We start from the raw sequence: 21,591 nt of genomic DNA, 5'->3' as shown, positions 1-21,591 counted from the left end.
TATAAATACTTATATAAATATTCATATATACGCTTGTATAGATGTATATATTTGTACATAGATGCAATCAAAAATGATATATTTAGGTATGTATGAAGTATGTGCAGCTCACACTGAATGTACTACATTGTTCTTGTGTACATATATAGGCATTAGTCTAGTTTTATATATTTATAAACAAATATGTATATTCACTTATATAGATGTATGTATGTGTATATAGATGTAAACTAAACAAATCTGTTTAGGCACTCATATTGAAGGTATTAAATTGGTTCTCTGTACAAACGAGACAGAGAGAGTATATATATATATATATATATACATATATATATATATATATATATATATATATAATTTTTTAAACTTTTTTTTTTACCTCTTTTACCTTTTCAGTCAGTCCCTGTTTCAATGCCTTTTTTTTTTGTTTGCTTTGCTTTTGTATTTTTCTTCCTTCTGTATTTATTTTTCTATTGTCAAATTGACCAAAATAAAAATCAAATCAAAATCAAACTACACTCATCCCCCCCCATTGGCTGGTGAAAACATGAAAAACTCCTTTCTTTAGGCGAAAAAATGTTATTTTTCTTTCTGCTCCTACGCCACTGCCGATGAGAGTCCTTTACTGGATGTGGAGCATGTCATACAAACCAAAACAGGAATATTGCACCATCTGGTGGCACTATCTGGTACTGCCACACTATCACCACATCCAGACTGGGAAACTTTTCTACACATTTCTTTTTCCTTGATTCTGTCGGTGGAAAAAAGGCCAAAATTCTGAGATAAAACTGAGAAACAGCTAAGAATCCTTTTTTTATTTAAGTCGTGATAAAGTGTAAATAAAAACACACAACTTCACTTTTATATTTTTATTTAATCTTTTTACAGCTATGCACATCAGGTTGGTTTGAATACGCTGAAATCAGAAATCAGATCTACAGTTTGCAACAGACGAACATTCAGCTGGATCTGTCTGAATGTTTTACTTTCATTTTCATTTTAATAATTTTTAGTTAATTTCCTCCTTTAAAGGGAACATCAGCCACAGAGCCGGACTGATCCTGAATAAATTAAACTACCTGGAACAACGTGAACAGGGAAAATACTGAACTGAAGAGAAGGGGAAGAGATTTTCCAGACAAAGCTTCAAAATCTGAATCATCTGTGACAGAAAATAAACCATGAGTTAAAAAAGCTGAATAATGAACCGTGTGTTTGTTAAAGTCTGGAGCTGAAACTTTTATGGACACTAAAAGAAGAAAAAGGAAAAGTTAAACCCTGAAATAACCAACGTTTGTCTGAGGATACCGTGCCGTGTGTGACTCATCTTTAAACCTTTCAAAGCTGAAAACAGGAAACGTGCAGCGTGGAAACCATCAACCAGCTGTCTGATCGTTAAAGGGACGTTAGGGAACAGTTTTACTTATTTTCAAAGAGCAGGAGGGATAATCTGGTTTATTTTAACCGTACTGAGGTTTTACTGTAGAGGTAACGACGCTGTAGTTCCAACATTCACCACTAGAGGTCAGTAAGAATGACAGGTCACGTTGCATTGAATCCTCCCAGAGCAGTTTGGTCGTTAATGTTTAAATTAAAGTTTGTTACAGTAGCATCATGAGTCTGATCTCTACCTCTGCAGGAAATCAAAGAGGACCGATGGTCTGAAGGGTTTCTGGGCCCCCGGAGCCGGTCCTGATCCCTCCCTCCGGTCCTGATCCCGCTCAGTCTTTGTGAGGCTGGAGGAGTTTCTTCGTCTCAGTCCAGCTTCAGTTCTTTCCCTCCTTGTTCATCGTAGCTTTCTCCATGCGTCGGTACCAGAATTTGACTTTGGTGTTCGCCATCATGTCGTCAAACGCCTGCAGGCCCTCCATCACCCTGAGGACGCCGAACACCGCCTGGAGGGTGGAGCACAAGTTCAGCCTTTAAACGCTCCATAGGAAGATAAAAGGATAAAAAATAACCTGCACTTTGTTTTCTACAGCTTTTATTATGTAGAAGTTTATCCACGTTACAGGAATATTAGCATGTAGCGGTTAGCAACAGGAAGATATCAACACCCAGAGAGCGACAGGTGCCATGTGGCCTGTGTCTCTGAGAGGCTGTAAGGAGCTCACACACGTCTGTATCTGTCGATCTGTGAATGAGGAGAGTTAACAGTGTCGTGTTTGTGACGGAGAGCAGAGCAGAGAGACACACAGCAAACATAAAAACAAACAGTTCAATGGGAAAAATGTTTTTATGGGGTGGAAATTTCAGTCAGTTTCAAATTTTAGTGTCATCAGAGGAACTGTGAGGTGGGCGATAAGTCAAAAAGTTCATATCACTATTTTATTTTTGCAAGATTATGATTTTATAAAATTTTAAAATTATTTTCCATTTTATCAATTTTTCAACCAGATTATTTTGCAGATTCTTTAACAACATTTTTTTATCTTGTTTTTTGTATTTAGGGAAACAATTTAACAAACTTGTGCAAAGTAAAAATGGAATCAAACAAAAATGTTGAAGTGCGTTAAGTTCCTAGTTTTTAGTGATGGTCTTTTTGTTTAAACTCAAAAGGAAAATCAACCAATCAGGTGCACACCTGCTACATAACAGCTTAATTAGTTACTTTTGTCTCTTGGTGAGTTTAATTTAAATTTAAACTGAGAAGTGGGAATGACGCCAGCTCTGAGTTCAAAGCGTTCCAGTTTCTAAGTTGGAAAAACACATTTTATAAATATTTCTATTTATAAACATCAAATAATACTGATAATATGTATTTGACTGATTAACTGAGACAAACACTCGTCAGTAATTCTAAAATAAATTAAATAAAACAGGAGTTTAATGAGTGTTTACACCTGGAGCGGCCATCTTTGATTTCCAATAAGAACTTCTGACCTCAGGGGGGCGCTCCAGTTCAAATTTCCCACTCAGAAACTCGTAACTCTGACTACCGAGTACAAAAAGTACACCAGTTTATCAGCTAGTTTGTTCTGGAGTAATCCAAAAGTAATTCAAAGTTATCAAGTTTCAATACTTTGAATTAAAATACTCTGATTACTTTCCTTTGCTCTCAGCAGCTTCAGGTAAAACCGTGATTTCACTCTGAGCTGAAACTGACAGTAAAGATGTTTTTAGCTGTTCGAGGTGTCGGCGTGCGGCCTCACCAGGTCGGCCAGGTTGGGTTTGTCTCCGCCCATGAACTTCCTCTTCTTACCGATGGCGGCCACCCAGTCGTTGACGGCTTTGTACAGATCCTGTCTGACGTCGTCCTGCAGGTTGTGTCTGAGTGCGAGGAGAAATCAGAGACGATGAGGAGGAGAAGAAGAAGAAGAAGAAGAAGAAGAAGAAGAAGGAGAAGAAGAAAAAGAAGAAGAAGAAGTCGAAGAAGAAGCGGAGATGCAGAAGAAGAAGAAGAAGTTGAGGAAAAAGAAGTCGAAAGAGCAGAAGACTAAGAAGGAGAAGAAGAAGAAGGAGCCAGACGTGTAACTCACCGATTCTTCAGCCGTTTAGAGATGATGAACATCGCTGCGGCGCCGACGTATTTGGCGAAGAAACCTTCGTAGGTGCCGAACTTTCCCTCCCGGACGATGTAGTCGAAGGAGGCCAGGGCCTCTCCGGTGGTCCGGTACACGTTGGGAGAGATGAGGTGGACGAGCCAATCGTCGGCCCACTGACGCCACTTCATCTCCTCCCTGAGGGCGAGCAGAGAATCACAGAGACAGAAACAGAGGTCGTTTTTATAAAGACACACTCAGGGGGTCATTTTTATAAACTCGGGGGCTGAAGGGGGTCGTCCCCGAGCTGCAGATCTGGACTCACTTCTGCATCCCCTTCTCGGGGTACAGCACGGCGGTCTCGGCCTCGCTCAGCATCACCCAGTACTTGTTGAAGTACTCGGTCACCTCCTTCCCGCTGTCGTTCTTAGATTTGACCTCCGGGTAGCAGCTCAGGATCTGAGACACACTTTTCTCCCTGACGGACAAAAACAGTCACGTTAAAGGGGCAGTGCAACAAAAATCCTCTGAACACAGAGTCCAATCATCCCTCATTAAGAGAAGTAATTTCTGAACTTACTTGCTGATTAAATACGTCTTTAAGGAGCTGATGATGACCGAGGAGTCGTTCAGTTGCTGAAACACAGAAAAAAGAAGACGATGTAAAAAAAGAAACTTCTGGAAAACCCAAAAAGATGTGAAACGGTGTGATGAAGTCCAGATCTGGCGGTCTCACCACGTCTCCGTCCACCATCAGGATGGGAACCTTTCTGTACGCGGACCACTTGATCTCCTGCCTCATCACCGGGTTCACCTCCACGATCTCGTACGGCAGCCCGTGGTAGTCCAAAAAGGCTCGCACTTTGCTGCAGAAGGGACAGGTCTTATACTGGTACAGGGTCAGCTTCAGACCTCCAGCCTGGACCTGGGAGAGTGATGGTGGGTAAAACGTTACCCTACAACCTAAACATTTTTACTTTATGTTCACATCCAAAAAATGTTGCTGTCAGTTTTAAAAAATCAGTATTGTTGATTAATTTAAGCCTTTTTAATCAAGAAGACTGATTTCTGTTTTCTGGAAAAACAAAGTTTCTTTCTGCAAAGCTTTGGCTGAAGGAGACTGACTTACACAGGTTGTTGGAGGGAAAAGAAAACAGTTTGTTAAAGTTTGAAAAAACTTTTTCTGAGTTTTTGAAGGATGAGAAAGTTGTAATAACTTGAGGTCTTTAAGTTGCCACTGCTGCTGCTTTTTCAGTTACATTTTGTTTACTTTACTTTACTTTATTATTACTGTTGTTGTTGTTGTTTGTTATTATTTTCTCCCTGTTGTTAAACCAGGCGTGAGTATTGGCAGGAACCCCACGATATGATGATATTTGTGATTTTCTGCACAGTTCACTATTAGACTGAAAAATAACTTTTCTCTTTGATTGTGTTTGAAATAATGAAAGTCAGATCCATTTTTTTCATTCAAACACTTAACTTAAATAATATAATAATAATAATAAACTTTATTTATATAGCACTTTTAAAAACATGTGTTTACAAAGTGCTTTGACACTGACAGCAGCATTAAAAAAAGAAAAAGAAGAAGAAGGTTAAATAAAATCAAGGAACAATTAAAAACACAAAGTTTGTCTCTTAAACGACTGTGATATTAAAGTAACATTAGAAAGGAATGATTGGGTTAAAGATGTGGTCAGCTGCTGAAACTGATTAATGTCACTTGGTGTAAACAAGGTTACTCATACAAATCTGATACTGAACAAAAGAAAGAGACACAGATGCACATAGAGAGTGAAAGAGAGAAAAACAGAGAGATGAGAGCCAGAAAAATGAACTGAGAGAAGCAGAGAGAGGAGAGAAAAAGACAAGGAGAGGAAGAGAGAGATAAATACAGAGACAGAGAGACACAGACACAAGGAGAGAGAAAGATAAAGAGAAAGAAAGACACACACCCCCAGAGAGAGACAGAGTCCTTAGTCCGGTAGAAACCAGTCCCTGATCCAGACTGTTTAAACACAACTCTGACTGTTTGAAACGAGCTGCAGCATCAGATCAAGCTTCATATTCTCATAGATAATAATATTAATAAAAACTAAATAATATTGAGAAGAATAATACTAAATAATAATAAAAATAGTAATAATAATAATAATAATAACAATGATAATAATAATAATAAAAATTAAACCAAATAATAAAACTAAAACTAAATAATAATAATAATAATAATAATAATAATAATAATAATAATAACAAAAATAGTAATAATAATAATAATAATAACAATAATAATAATAATAACAATAATAATAATAATAATAAAAATAAAACCAAATAATAAAACTAAATAATAATAATAATAATAAATAATAATAATAACAAAAATAGTAATAATAATAAGGAAAATAAAAGTCTGTGAGCGCTAGTCGTGGTGCGTTCAGGTGACCCTGTTAGGTAACTTGGTTCCGTCTCACCGGGACACCGCGCACCTTCCTGCCTCTGTGCCCGGCCCACGGAGCCCTCTGAGCGGACTCACCTTGCTCTGCTCCTCGGCCAGGTGCTGCTGGACCCTGAACCTCACAGTCTGGTACAGACCCAGACCTCCACCGAGCAGGAAGGCGCAGCCCAGCACCCTGCCTCCCCGTCCGGTTCCCCGCACTGAGGAGAGCAGTTTGGACCGGAACCCGGCCCCGCCGGTTCCGTAAGCCCTCCTGGACCCACATGCGCCCGCATTCCCCAGCAGATAGGACACGGTACCGGTCCGGTGGACGGCTGGAGAGTCCAGAATCCTGCAGCCGACCTTACACAGGGCTCTGGAATAGGAGGCCGCCATGCTGGCTTTACATAAATACCCAGAATGCACCGGGAAGGAGGAGGAAGGAGGGTTCTGTGTCCCTGAGCGCTGACTGTCAGGATGTGTGCTCTGACCTCAGGGCTCTGTAAACCCTCACAGTGAGGTGGGAACAGGGACCTGGGACTCAGTGAGCTCATGTTTAGACCTCCTAAATATTAACTTTACATTTTTAAAGCATGTGTGAGAAAACCAGACTGACAGGGACACGAACAGTTACTCCAACACTTATTTTAATGCCTGTAAACACTGAACGGGGAAGGTGTTGGATAAAAAAAAAAAAAAAAGAATTACAGAACACATAAAATCACCTTTTTACCACCAAACATTCATCATCAGTCCCATAATAGACATTTAAAAAGAGAATAATGATTTTTGTCATGTGTATCAACAAAGACATGAATTATCCTGCCTCATCAGCAGGGGGCGCCAAAATTGACAGCACTTGAAAGTTGCTCACAGTAGTTTAAACCTCTCACTATCTTTACCACTCATCCTGTTCAGGGCAATAAGCAGCTTCTGCTCCAGAAAACTGATAAACTATGCAGATGATTTACACACTGTAGTACTCCAAGTGTCCACTAGAGGCTGTCTGCAGAAAGAGCAGAAACCACATACACAACCATTCAATAAGCTGATCTTACCAAAAAAAAACACAAACCTGTTCACTGTCTGGTTCAAAAAATGGTTTCAGTCTGACAAGCTATTTTACTCGATTGGGGTCTAATTTTCTTTTTATTATAACTTATTATTTCGAAGTTATTAAATCAACAAATTTTTCCCGGAAACATTATCAAAGCTATATATTTTCTTGTCAGCCTCTCCACATATCTCAGTTTCCTCCTCCTGCTGGTGTGTTTCTGCTCCGGCTCCTGAGCATCGACCTGTTTGACCTTTATCCATGACCTCGTGCTTTATACTCACACAGAGTATACAGCGCTCCTGTCTGTGTGAGAAATGTGTTTCTCCCTCTCCGTACCTCTTCTGCAGTCTGGGAGAAAAAAAGATGCTACCTTTATTTTACTGTTTATTTTTCCATTCATGCTCTTTGTGTGTACTTTGTTGTCATCACAAAGACTCTCTAAGAAAATAAATTCTAATATAATAAATTTAATCTTGTTCTAATGCAATATTAATGAACAAATATTTTTAACTGTTGAGAAAAGTAAATAAGAAATTATCTGAATAAAGTTGGTGTTGACCTTAAGGCAAGACTTATGGGGATTAAAGAGCGCCGTGTCCATGTCAAAAACAATAACATTGTCCTCTTATAATAACTTTTATGAAACAGGATTTAGTCTGTTAAGATAAGATGTGAAATATAATTAATTTATATGTATTTTTTAAATTATATATGCTTATCTGTGGGGGTAGAATTTTATAAATAGTGATGCATTGTATTTATTTACTGCTTTAGATTGTAACAGACCTAGCTTTTACAACACTTAAGTACATTAATACACATTTTATTTGTAACTTTATTCAGTTTTAGATTATTTTATGCAAAATTCATTATTGAGTCCCTTTACCGCGCAGTTAGGGTTATATTTCATACATTTTCTTTCCATTTTATTTTTTTTATTCATTTTATTTTAGAATGTATTTATTTTTTTGTTATTTTTCATATTATAAATTTTATTCATTTGTTATCTTTCAAATTATTTATTTGTTATTTTTCATATTATTTATTTTTTATTTTTCATATTATTTTTTTGTTTTTCTAATAATTCATTTGTTATTTTTCGCATTATTCATTTTATTTTTCTAATTATTCATTTTTTATTTTTCACATTATTTATTTGTTATTTTTATATTACTTATTTGTTATTTTTCATGTTCCTTATTTGTTATTTTTCAAATTATTTATTTGTTATTTTTCATATTATTTATTTGTAATTTTTCATATTACTTATTTGTTATTTTTCACATTATTTATTTGTTATTTTTCATATTATTTATTTGTTATTTCTCACCTTATTATTTTATTTTTCCAATTATTCATTTTTTTCACATTATATATTTGTTATTTTTCATATTATTTATTTTTGTATTTTTATTTATTATTTTTTATTTATTGTTGTGTATTGCTTTTCCCCTTTTTTCCCTCTTCTGTGTGTATGGCTGTGTCTGATGTCTTGTTGATTTATCTGTATTTAAACGCCCATTCAGGGAGGGGCGTTTCAGGCGAGCTGGGGCTCCAGCTAATCTGTTGTGTTTAGGGGGATTTTAACGCTGAAAAAGTTTCTAACCAAATTAAAAATCAACAAAAGAAGAAAATAAAAACATGTGATGGGGTAATCAGGGCGTTTTCCGTGTAAATATTAAACCGTGTTGTGTTCAGGAGCGTCTGTTCCGCCTCTGCGCCGCTCTACGTGTGATGCGTTCAGGAGCGTCGTTGTTCTGAGACGCTTCTGCTCCTCTTACCGCAGCTGCGGTAGCGGCAGCGGCAGTCGCGGCAGCGGCAGCAGCGTCTTGGTGAAAGCGGAGATTCCCTCTCAGCCAGCAGCATCCATTTAAGCATCAGTGTTAGAGGGGACGGAGTCGGAACCTCTCCTCCCGGGGCTGACCACTCCTCACCGGGGATGTGGACGTCGAGCAGCGTCGAGGATCTCGGACCTGGAGAAAACCTGAACGCTTTGTTTTTCCGAGCGTGACTTGGAGGCGGTGAGGCGGCGATGGATGGAGCCAGGAGCGGACAAATAAAATTTTGATCATCGCTGGATTTAGCAGGCTAACGCTAGCAGGCTAACGGCAGCTCGCTGTCCGCTGGTTGTTTTTCTGCGCCTCGTCGTCCGCTCGCTGCCCGCGGAGCCGCTCTGCCCCTCCGGTAACACCCGTTCCTGGTTTTCTGTGGATGTGGGGACATGCTGGAGCCGGAGCACCGGGCACAGAGCTCCGTCTGCTAGCCTCCCTGCGCTGACGCTGCTCGCTGGGCTAACCTTGGATCTTTTTCATCTTCCTCCCTGAAGAGGAGGAGGAGGAGGATGCTGGCAGCGGAGGAGTGTGTGTGCTAACCCGACCCCGCATGGACACACACTCCGTGAAGGTCATGATACTGAGAGAATGATCATGCTGGAAAAACAGGTGAGAAGCTTCAGGTGCAGCGGGTTCATCTTCAGACACACACCTGGGCTCATCTGCATACGAGGCTCTGATGAGGCTCTGATGAGGCTCTGATGGGGCCTGTGGTTCTGGTCCGTGCTGGGCTGGGTCTGTTTGTATCCAGGTGATTGATACCTGAGACAATCAGATTATAACCTTCACCCAGCCCTCTCTCTCTCCCTGTCTGCCTGTGTTTAAAGTGATGCTCTCTCCCTCTGGCTGTGACAGGGAAGGTCAGGGATCAGGATCCAGATCCAGAACCACTAGTTTCACCATTTTTACAAATCTAAACCACAAGAACCACATCTTCATCCAAAACCTTCAACACCAGGTTTCTCACACCAGCCTCACTGACCCTGTAAGGCCTGCAGACTCCTTTAAACACAGTTTCAGATCAGTGTAGGTAAAATCTGGAAAGGTGGGGTGTTGTGGTTCTGGATCGGGTCAGGATCCAGTCTGATGTAGTCTGGAAACAAAAAGCAGTGGATCCCACGGTTCGGCATCTTCACAAAAACAATAAAAATTCCTGAATCTAAAGCAATATTTTTAGGAAGCTTGATCCCCTCAGTGGTTACTTGATTTAGATCTTACAAGTCTAGATCTTGATGCTCTGGATGAGGACTTGGTCTTATGTGGTCCAGATGAAAAAACAAAATACAGTAAAATGGTGTTTTCTCATTTTGACAAATATGATAAAGGTCACTGAATCCTCCAAATGTATTTTAAAGAGTCTTTGGCCTCTCTAAAATCATGTGATCTAGATGCCATAAGTCAAGGTGTTGTGGTTCTCGTAGTAAGGATCTGGTTTTATGTGGTCTAGAAAGACAGGAAACAAATCATCAGTTTCCTCATTTCCACAAATTGATTAGAAAAAAAATCATAAACTTAGAACTGTGTTTAATAGAGTCTGCAGCCTCTCTGGAATAGTTTGATCTAGATCTGATAAACTGAAGCTTAGTGGTTCTGGACTGGGACGTGGTTCAATGTGGTCTGAAGGTGACAAAAGCAGAGAAGACCTCATTTTTTGCATCTATAGGAATACAATACATACATAATCACTCTTAGATAATTTGACCCAGATCTCACATGTCTAGATCTTGTGATTCTGGATTAGGACCCAGTCTGATGTGGTCTAGAGGAAAGAAAGATTGTCTTATCTAACGTCTTCCACCAATCAGCGTTTCATGAATCTGAAACTTTGTTTAAGAAACATTTCATCCTCTCTAGAATATTTTGATCTGTGTTTACATGTCTAGATAATATCTGGTTTTCTGTGCTCTAGAAGAAAAGTTGCAGTATTGACAGATTTTCAGAAATGAAACAACAGTTTTACTGTTCTGAAATCATACTTTAAAGATAACTTTAGCCTTTCTAGAATAAGTTAATCCAGATCATAGTCAGGACCTTTTTTGGGGTCTAGACCCGCACTTCTTTACCAGAATGTGCTGAAATAGCCCATTTTGGGGTTTTAAACTAATAGAACAAAGAAGTCATTGATCTGACGATGTGTTTTATAAAATCTGCAGACTCTTCTGGATCAACGAGGCCAGATGATGGTTCTGGATCAGGACCCAGTGTTTTTTATCTAGAAAGAAAAAAGGCCGTGCAATCACCCTTGGTTTGTTTTTCGGTTTTAAGAAAAGTATAAATGTTGAACAAACCATAGACTGCGTTTGAAGCGATGTTTAGACTCTTGGATGATGTAGTCTAGATCTGACCAGTCTAGATAAAGTGGTTCTGGATTTGGACCTAATTTCCATAACCTCCCTAATGAGAGCTGAATTTTAAGTTGTGAATAAGATAAGATAATAAGATAAGATTATAGATAGTAAGATGCTAACTTCAGGCTGTCAGTAGGGGGAGCTCTGAATGTTTTGGCTTCATTTTAGGAGCTGCTTCGTTGTCCATCATTTCACCTGCTCTGTGGTTCAGACCCTTCAGACCAGACACCTCCACCCGTGGTTTACTCTGCAGGAAGTTGATCAATCTGCTGAGTTTGGATGTGTTGTTGTTGCCTGGTCTCCTCCTGCAGAGGTGGAGGCGTAGGTCAGGTGGAGGTGTGGATCAGGTGGAGGCGTGGATCAGGTGAGATGGAGGCCAGGTGAGGTGGAGCACTCTGATCCTGAAGCAGTGAAAGTGTTTGTGTGATCTCTCTGATAGATGAGCATCAACATGTCCAGGGTGTAGTCTGCATGGTGCCAAAGTGCATGCTGGGATACGCTCTGAAGGTGTGGAGGTGACAGTCAGACTGAGGGAGGAGTTCCTGTTTTTGGATCACTTCATTTCTCTCCTCAGACGTTTCCTCAGGTTTTTATTTTCTGCTGTGACGATGGAGAAACGATGAAAACCTTTAAACAGTTTTTTTTTTGACTCTTCTTGATGTGTGAGGGAAATATCCCATCCTTTGATTTCTACAGCTAGAGGGCGCTAACACATGGCTCAACAGGTAATACTCTGACTCCTTCTGTTTGGGTTTTCTTAAAGCTCCTGTGGGGAACGTTTGGTTGGTGTCAGCTTTGGCGCCCCCTGTGGACAGAGCTGTCTTTGCCTGTGTTGTCTGGTGTCATGTGACAGAGAAACTCATCCTGACATGACGATTATAATACAGCGTGTGTTAATCTGTCACTGCTGATGTTTGATTTTGTTCGTTATAAAAACACATTACTCTTGACTGAATTTTTTGAATGAGTTTTGTTTTTGTGTCTCGGCACACTTCCTTAAAGAGGGGGTATTGTGCTTTTTTTCAGTCTTAATTCTGTCCCTCTGGTGCCCCCATAGTATCTTACACGATTCGCTGCTTTTTAAAAAAAAATCTCTTTTCTCTTTTTACTGTTTTAGAAAACTATTTTTATCAGCATCTGCCTGAAACACGTTATTTTTAGTTTCTGTATCTTTAACCAGCTGTTTGACGCAGATACATTCTTCCTTCAAGGTATTCAGTGAAGGCCTAATAAAAAATATTGAAAGAATTTTTGTACTCCTAAATAATTGTTTTATTTTGTTTTATTTTGTTTTTATTTATTTATTTTACTCACGGAAATCATAGCAATGAGTTTTATATTATTTTTATAAACGTGTCCTGGCAAACAGTGGGTTAATAAAACGAAATGGAAAATGGACCAATCACAGTTTTCCTTTTGATGGTATCTGGGTAAATCAGCGACACCTTCTGGCAGGCAGGGCCTTCAGCAACTGCAACCAATGCCTGTGTAACTCAAGCCAATGTGGACACAGTTTGACAATGACAGCTGTCTTAGCCAATCATATTTTGTTAAGTTGTGGGCGGGATCATTTCCTGTCATCTTCCGGGGATTCGCAGATACTTAATGGATAAGCTCCTAACTGTAGCTGTGAGTGAGTGAGGAGGAAAGAGAAGATCACGTTGGCAGAACGTGAAGAGAAATGGAGGAAAGTAACGGAGAAGACTGTGTGGTTGCTGGATTACTTCAAACTCCGTTTTCAAGACTGAAAGCTCGCCAGCTCCAACCTGGTCTAACCTCGGCGCAGGGCGGCGTGCACCCTCCGCAGCTGAAATTTGGTGACAAGCGCACATGTGCGCACGCCTCAGAGGCAGGTTTCCAGAGTGTCAGACATATTTTAATGCAGTAAACAATCACAGTAATCACTATTTAATGTAACTGTCTGAACCAGCATATACATTTATATCTATATTAACTGTCCCGTCACATCTGATGTCAGATTAAAGCCGTTTGTCATAATGGAAAGTTAACCTGACGGCAGCTGGAAGTTTGATGCACATCTTACAATTAAACAATAAACAGCCTTAACATCTGATACTGGGTATATCTGGTTCTCTCATTTCATTTAATTCAAAGAAAAGAGGGAGAGGAAATAAATGTTTGTCACTCAGGATTTACCTGTGATTTCCCATATTTCTCTGTTTTAGTCTTTATCTTTAACGTGATCTAAAAAGATGGAGTACATTATTGTAAGGAGGATGAGGTGGAGACACTGGGAGAGTTTACAGTACATCACCAAAGGTTTGCACGATTTAAGCACAAATTTGTGCGTACGCCCTGTTGGTGAATGAGGCCCATTGTGAGCATAGTGACTGATTTTAAGTTGATTTTTTTCTATTTTATATCTTAATTTTTTTAGTTGTTTGAAGTTGTGTTAGATGTTGCAGTGTTCAGGCACATGATACATTTGTAATCCTGTAAAACTATCAATATACTGAACTTCCAGGTCACATGATCCTGGTTGTTTTTATTTCTTTGTTTGATTGTTTATTGCCTCGTGTGGTCCCATTAACACAGCTGAATTAAAACACGGGTAAACAGGTTTTTGTAGCTCTGTCAAACTTTATTTATAATCATTAAAAACGTGGAGTGATGTTGCTGAATGAAAAGCTGCTCAGACAGTTTGATCAGACTGAAGAGTTTCTCTAAGGGGATCAAACTTTCCTCCTGTAACCAACGCGTGTCCTCGCTGTCAGATCAGACCCGGCTCGTCTCGTCCAGTAAACACAGTGAATCGGGGTCAGAGGTCACAGGAAGTGGGGCTCCCCACAGTTTGGCAGCTCTGTGTAACGCTCACAATCACAGCAGCCTCTGAACGCATGGCGGGGCCTGACTGTGAACCTCCTCCTCTCTCCTCCTCTCTGTGTGTGAGTCCTGTTTCCTCCTGCTGCTCCTGCTGCTGGTAGAGATGTTTATCCTCTCTGAGACGTTGCTTTCTGTGTTTTTTTTCTCTCCCTCTGTTGTCTGAGCGGGGATAAAGCTGCAGCTCCATTTTCCTGCGCGGCGTTGGAGAAAGCTCGCCGCTCCTGAAGCAGATCTGACGTCTTTGTTTGATGGAATGTGACAAGAATCGGACGCTTTCTCTGCTTTTTCAGTCCCCGGGCTTTTCCTCCTCCTCCTCTTTTCTCTGAAACGTTGGTTTAATGTGAGTGTGTGGAGTGTGTGGAGTGTGTGGAGGAGAGGCCTGACCCTGAGTCTCGGTCTGAGGAGACGTGTTGATAAACGCAGCAGCTGAAAATATTCAGACTTGTTACAAAGTGTTTGACTGTCAGAGAGATTTCTCTGCTTTTCTCTTCGTCTCTGAAATCTGCTTCAAACCCCGACGCTCCACGTTTCCAAGTGACCGGATCAGATGTGTCTGTGCGCTGTGTGTGTGTGTGTGTGTGTGTGTGTGTGTGTGTGTGTGTGTGGACGCTGTAATCATCTGCAGGCCTGCTCTCTCTCTCTCTGACTGGAGGCCAGTTTTCCTCCCAGACTCTGCTGGACTCAGACATGAAGTGTGTTTGCTCCTCGTCTCTTTCTTTCTCAGTTTGTCATGTTTGTAGTTTCTGTTCTCGTCTCAGTCGCAGGTGAAGGTGTGAAATCTCTTCCTCTGTTCGTTCCTCTGTGGTTAAACAAACAAATCCAACCTCAGGTCAGAGGAAGGTGAAGCTTTCTGCTGCTGTGTCGACAGGAACGCAAACTCAAAATGCTAAAAAATAAGAAATAAAATAAAAAATTCAGGAATAAACTTTAAAACATTGAGCATCAGCTGATTTTAAATCTTGCTCTGGTGTTTATATTTGTCTTGAAAACAGAGCTGTGAATTAATTAATCTACAAAAACTGTTCAATTAAAAAAGAAAAAATGTCTTCAGCCTCTCCTTTGACCAAACTCACGTTTAAAACTAAATTTACTCAAATTAATGCAAAAATTTAGAGTAACTTTTACATTCATGGGCTGAGATTTATGCTCCTTAATTTAGTTTATTTTATAAAAATTGAAAAGCATGATCTGAAATTTAATTTAACGTTCTGAAACTGATTTTATTTGAAAGCGGAGCTACAGATTATGTTTGTTTTTTGCCAATAATATAAATATACAAAACAAGCGATGGGCAGATCTGAGCATTTAGTTATTTTATCAATCATATCAAACAGAATCATCATTCTTGATTTCTAATCTTACACTAAAAGTTATATTGTTTACTGAAAATAAATCTGGGTTTTTATTTTTTACATCTGATGTAAAAACACTTTCATATAATCCACATATGGTTTAAAAAGGTATTTAGTATTTTATATGGGCTTTAATGAATTTGTAGAAGTAAACTCCTCTTTTAGGTTTCATAGTTATTTTTGCCATCAAATTCAAGTATTCTTTCAGAAATTTTAAAGTTTTTCATTTTTTATTTTTATTTTTTTAATTTTTGAAATTGTTTTATTATTAATATTATTATTGAATTTTTGCAGCTATTTGAAATTAAGCTAACTTTTTAGAGTTTTTCCAAATTTTATCAACTTCCTTGAATTTTTGGAACGTTTTTTATATTTTTTTTTCTTAAGAAATGTTGCATTTTTTCTAATTTTAAAATGATTTAAATGTTTCAAATTTTGGAAATGTTAAAATGATGCACATTTCTCAATTTTTTTATTTAAATTTTTCTAAATGTCTTTTTTTTTTCAATTTTCCCTAATTTATTGGAAATAATTCATCACATGTACATTTTCATAAATTTAGAAAACTTATCAATCAGATAATTATTTCATAGATTTTGATAATATAGAAAATCATTCTGATGAAATATTGATGAGGAGGAGCTGAAACATGACACACTTTCTTCAAGGTTCACACCAAAAAGGATGGGCCCTCAGCTGATTGGGGTCATGTGACTTTGGAACAAACCATTGCTGATTTATAGGGGAATTTTTAATGGGTAACACAGTCGACACAGGTTTCTATGACACACACAGAGTAAGTTATTTTATCCATATTGATTATTTAAATAGTTTTTAAAACAACTTTGTCAAGTTGTAATGATTATTTTAAACCAATAATGCTGAAAATAACATGAAAATGTGTTTTCCAGTGTTCATTTTGAAGAGTAAACTTGACATTTGAGAAATCAGCGCAAAAACTGCTAATCCCAACACATGATTTACATTTTTAGCTAAATAAATAATAAACATGTTAACATTCTGTATAAATATGTGTTTAGTATTTGTATTTATTCTGTCATCAGTATTTTGCCTAAACGTTGGAAATCTACCAACACGTCTCTGAAATCAACACGTGTGTCGTCCGTCTAACTTTAAACTTCATGTTTTCATGTTTTCATCGTCTCCATTCCTGCATTTGTTGGACTTTCATCCTGATCCGGATCAGACCATCCACAAAGAGATCTCCTATCGTCCTTACTGTTTCAGATATTTACAGATCTGCACCATAACGCTTTGTTGGAGCACTCCTGGGGTTGTGTCGACTTTGGCGCCCCCTCATGGACAAAGCAGGAAGATTTATTTCATCTTGTCCACGTGTAAACAAAGGTGTCATCCGTCTTTGTTTTGATGGTCTTGGTGGTCTTGGTGGTCTTGGTGGTCTTGGTGGTCTTGGAGGTCTTGGAGGTCTTGGAGGTCTTGGTTTCTCTCAGACTGAGGTGCGGTCTCTCCCTCAAAGCGGCCGTGGTGATGAAATCAGCGTGATGGTTCTTCCTCTCTGGTGTGAGCGTGTTGCTGCCGTGGCCTCGTCATCGTCACCGAGGGGTTAAATCATCAGACGGCAGATCTGACCCCTGGTCCACCTGAACCGCCCGTCCTGCCTTTGTCCCGGTCCACAGGAAGGTTCCAGTCCCACTTCCTGTCCTGGCCGGGTGTCTGCAGCAGAGGAAGGGAGCGGTGGAGGAGGAGGAGGAGGAGGGGGAGCCGGCTTTGCCTCCCTGTTTCCATGACGACGGCTCCTCTACAGTATTCATCCCAGGGACAGCCTCTGCATGTGAAAGCAGTTCCCAGCGGTGCCCCCCCCCCTCAGCTGCTCCCGTCTTCTTCTTCTACTGTCGGCGTGCACAACAGCACTTCATCTTCACCCTGACACAGCACGCCGTGAATCACAGCACGCCGTGAATCACAGCACGCCCCCCTTTCCCAAGACTCCACCGCCAAAAACACTTCAAATATTTACTGGGCCGTCCTCTGAATACCCAAACATTTACCCAGAATGCTCCTGGCTGGAGGAATGTGCCAGCTCTGTTTTCTAACAGGCGTGTTAATAATTACACGGCGTGGCTGGTGACGGCGTGTATTGTTCCTGTGCACAGAGCGCTGCAGCCTGATCAGACCGACCCAGAGGATCCAGAAACTTCAGCTTCAGTCACGTTTTCAGACTCTGAGGTTTCTCTGAGGTCACAGCAGACGGCTTCCTGTCTCTGATCAGCCCCCGGGTTAAAGCTGGGTGACCCACATCTGTGAGAGTCTGCAGGAGGCTCAGACGGGCCGCCAGGTTCAGACGGGCCGCCAGGTTCAGACGGGTGGAGAGATGACGGAGGAGCATCACAACATGCTGACAGGAAGTCCCTGACTGTCTGCTCTCAGGTGGATCAGAAACTGATGATCTCTCAGAGGGATCTACAACACTTTACAGGAAGAAGAATCTTAAAGAGGGGGTGTTGTGTTTATTTTTGTCTTTATTCTGTCCCTCTGGTGCCCCCGTAGTATCTTCACATGACTTAAAGTTTATAAAAATCTCTATTTTTCCTTTTGGTGTTTGATTTAACGTTTATTTCAGCCTCTGATTAAAACACGTTGTTTTAGCTGCTGTCTCTTTAAGACTCCCTGCTCCACAAACCCCCTTCACTCTGATTGGTCAGCTCTCTGGAGGTTCACAAGCAGACCTTTGGGTTTTGAGACCCTCCCCTTCAGCTCATCACAAACCAGTTTGGAGATCCTGATGTGAGGACGTCATCGTTTCAGCACGACTCGACGACGACTCGTGGAGATTTGAAAAATTTCAAACAGTTTCTGAAAGGAATGATCTTCATGAGATCTTCACGGGAAGATTGGCTTCTGTTGGCGTCTTTGGCTTCTTTGGCATCTGTTGGCATCCATTGGCGTCTGTTGGCATCTATTGGACTCCATTGGTGTCTTTGAGATCTCTGGGCATCTGTTGGCGTCGGTTGGCTTCTGTTGACGGTTGGTGTCTGTTGGCATCTTTGGCTTCTGTTGGCGTCCGTCTGCGTCTGTTGGCGTCTGTTGGCGTCTGTTGGCATCTGTAGGCGTCTGTTGGCGTCTGTTGGCATCTGTTGGCGTCTGTTGGCGTCTGTTGGCATCTGTTGGCGTCTGTTGGCGTCTGTTGGCATCTGTTGGCGTCTGTTGGCGTCTGTTGGCATCTGTTGGCGTCCGTCTGCGTCTGTTGGCGTCTGTTGGCATCTGTTGGCGTCTGTTGGCGTCCATTGGTGTCTTTGGCATCTGTTGGCGTCCATTAGCTTTTGTTGGTGTCTGTTAGCGTCTGCTGTCATCCGTTGGCGTCTTTGGCATCTTTTGGCGTCCGTTGGCATTTATTGGCATCTGTTGGCCTCCATTGGCGTCTTTGGGATCTCTTGGCGTCTGTTGGCCTCCATTGGCGTCTTTGGCTTCTGTTGGCATCCGTTGGTGTCTTTGGCATTTTTTTGCGTCCATACGTGTCCATTCGTGTCATTGGAATCTGTTGGCATCTTTTGGTGTCCATTGGCGTCTATGGCATCTTTGGCATTCGTTGGTGTCTTTGGCTTCTGTTGTTGTCCGTTGGTGTCGACTCCCAAGCTGCAGGGGGCAGAGTATCACAGAAAGTCTCTTTACCACAGTTTTAAACTGGAGTAGGTGAAGGTTGCCGTTGTTTCCTGCGTCAGTCTGAGCGTTCCTGGATCCCAGGATCTGTTTGCCTGTTGCAGCAGCAGACGTGGTGAACGTGGTTTGATCTGAACTTTGTCTCGTTCTTCAGACTTTAGGGATTTTCCTGGTTTTCCGGCGCCTTTCCCCCTCTCTGCAGGAAGCCTGCTGGTTTTCTCCAAGTCTAAGGAAAAACATCCTTTGACAGGTTTTGCCTGTCTGGGTGTTTCAGGTCTGAGTCTGGTGCTCATGGCCGTACCTGGGAGAAAGGTGAGGGTCACCTGGAGGACTCACGGTCCGTCCCTCGACTCCAGAGCGTCTGCTTTGGCGTTTCCTGGGAGACTTCACGTGACGAGAGTCTGATTCATACATCAGCTGACCTCCTCCATCTTTAACGAGCTCAGGGAGGCCGTCGAGCCAGTCCTCCTCCTCCTCCTCCTCCTCCTCCTCCTCCTCCTCCTCTGATCAGATCTCTGCAGCAGAAAGGAGCAGACTAAACTCCTCTGTGCGTTTCCTTCAGCTGGTTTCTTCTTCTTCTGTTCTGTGCAGCTCAGAGGCAAGCCGAGCGTCAGCGAGCGCCAACACGCTGCGGTCGTGAACAGCTGAGTGTTGGGCAACACCTCCTGAAGACGGAAAGAGGAGAACAGCTGCTGACAGCCACGACGCTCCTTGCTGAGAGGGGGGAGGAGGAAAGACGAGAGGGGAAGGGAGGGCTTGTTGGAGGCGTGGGAGGAGGAGGAGGAGGAGGAGGAGGAGGAGGAAGGAGGTGGAGGGTTCCTCCTTTCCTCTCTCAGTCCTCGCTCAGAGGCAGAGCAACAAGCAGCTCGGGGAGTTCCTCAGTGGATTTTTTTAGTTTGACTTTTATTTCTTTGTTTTGGCGTGTGTTTGTTTTGTGAGCGTGCACGCTGCAGTGGCGGCGGCGGTGGGGCGGTGCGTGCAGCGTGCAGCATGGAAACCAAGCCCGTGTTCAGCCTGCACAGAGCTCTGGCTCAGCCCGTCAAGATGTGCATGTTTGATTTCCCCGTCAGCATCCTGGACGACCTGGTGAGCTCAGACGGTGTGTGTGTGTGTGTGTGTGTGTGTGTGTGTGTGTGTGTGTGTGTGTGTGTGTGTGTGTGTGTGTGTGTGTGTGTGTGTGTGTGGCTATATCTCTAGATCTGTGTGTGTAAATGTCAGTGTTTCTGTGCACGTGTCCCTGATGCTCCTGTGTGTGTGTGTGTGTGTGTGTGTGTGTGTGTGTGTGTGTGTGTGTGTGTGTGTGTGTGTGTGTGGTTCGTTGTTGTGGTTGAATCTGATCAAACATGAAGCAGATGAGTTGGTTTCGGCCAATCAGAGCTGGTAAACAAAGGTCACATGACTCAGTCAGGACAGTGTAGGATGGAGCGTGGTGTTGGTGGTTACAGGTGGAGTTATAATCAGGGTGGTGTTGGTGGTTACAGGTGGAGTTATAATCAGCGTGGTGTTGGTGGTTACAGGTGGAGTTATAATCAGGGTGGTGTTGGTGGTTACAGGTGGAGTTATAATCAGGGTGGTGTTGGTGGTTACAGGTGGAGTTATAATCAGCGTGGTGTTGGTGGTTACAGGTGGAGTTATAATCAGCGTGGTGTTGGTGGTTACAGGTGGAGTTATAATCAGGGTGGTGTTGGTGGTTACAGGTGGAGTTATAATCAGCGTGGTGTTGGTGGTTACAGGTGGAGTTGTAATCAGGGTGGTGTTGGTGGTTACAGGTGGAGTTATAATCAGGGTGGTGTTGGTGGTTACAGGTGGAGTTATAATCAGGGTGGTGTTGGTGGTTACAGGTGGAGTTATAATCAGGGTGGTGTTGGTGGTTACAGGTGGAGTTATAATCAGGGTGGTGTTGGTGGTTACAGGTGGAGTTATAATCAGGGTGGTGTTGGTGGTTACAGGTGGAGTTATAATCAGGGTGGTGTTGGTGGTTACAGGTGGAGTTATAATCAGGGTGGTGTTGGTGGTTACAGGTGGAGTTATAATCAGCGTGGTGTTGGTGGTTACAGGTGGAGTTATAATCAGCGTGGTGTTGGTGGTTACAGGTGGAGTTATAATCAGGGTGGTGTTGGTGGTTACAGGTGGAGTTATAATCAGGGTGGTGATGATCACAGACTGTAAACCTCTGACAGATCAGGGATCAACAACAAACAATCCGCTGCTTCCTGTACAGAGGAGAGGTGATGATGTCAGCAGCTACGTGCACTGAAAAATATCAGTATCAGCTAATTAAATAAAAAGCTAATAAATATCTGCAAATTTGATTAAAATAATCCAATATGGTGCATCCCTACATTTAATGTTAGAATTTAACATTTTCATTGTGAACAAACCAACACGTCTCAGAGAGTGAACGCACTGCTCCAGAGCTCAGAAAACTCAGGAAGTAAATATTAAAATGAAGTTAGTGACAGTGAAAAATATAACCTGTTAGAGAGTGAATAACAAATAAGATACAAAATTAGTGAGGGGTACCTTTCACATTTGAAATGATACGGTACCAACACCCGGTACCCGGTACCAACTTTCTCACTCATAGCTGT

General features: G+C 41.5%; 2 protein-coding genes across 3 annotated transcripts in view; one reads left to right on the top strand and one right to left on the bottom strand.

The window, feature by feature from the left end:
• Positions 1-870: 870 nt before the first annotated feature.
• ptgesl (prostaglandin E synthase 2-like) lies at positions 871-6,502 on the bottom strand. The gene is made up of 7 exons (XM_074671387.1): positions 6,028-6,502; positions 4,222-4,410; positions 4,066-4,121; positions 3,811-3,963; positions 3,483-3,683; positions 3,156-3,273; positions 871-1,898 (listed from the first exon to the last, which is right to left on the bottom strand). The coding sequence occupies exons 1-7, from the start codon at positions 6,322-6,324 to the stop codon at positions 1,770-1,772; spliced, it is 1,143 nt and encodes a 380-aa protein (XP_074527488.1). The 5' UTR covers positions 6,325-6,502; the 3' UTR covers positions 871-1,769.
• Positions 6,503-8,794: 2,292 nt separating this feature from the next.
• LOC141791134 (ral guanine nucleotide dissociation stimulator-like) overlaps positions 8,795-21,591 on the top strand; it is a 63,570-nt gene continuing 50,773 nt past the window's right edge. Inside the window, exon 1 of one of the 2 annotated variants that reach the window (XM_074671386.1) lies at positions 8,795-9,426. In XM_074671386.1, the coding sequence (XP_074527487.1) occupies positions 9,406-9,426 (21 nt within the window). In that variant the 5' untranslated portion in view covers positions 8,795-9,405. Of the gene's footprint in view, positions 9,427-19,858; positions 20,087-21,591 lie in introns of those variants that run through there. The other variant, XM_074671385.1, reaches the window with a different exon arrangement.

This window comes from Halichoeres trimaculatus, unplaced genomic scaffold (genome assembly GCF_033239565.1).
Source record: "Halichoeres trimaculatus isolate MK-OKI-2021-1 unplaced genomic scaffold, fHalTri1.1 fHalTri1_scaffold_5, whole genome shotgun sequence".
Classification (NCBI taxonomy): Eukaryota; Metazoa; Chordata; class Actinopteri; order Labriformes; family Labridae; genus Halichoeres; species Halichoeres trimaculatus.
This window is presented reverse-complemented; position numbering and strand designations above follow the sequence as displayed.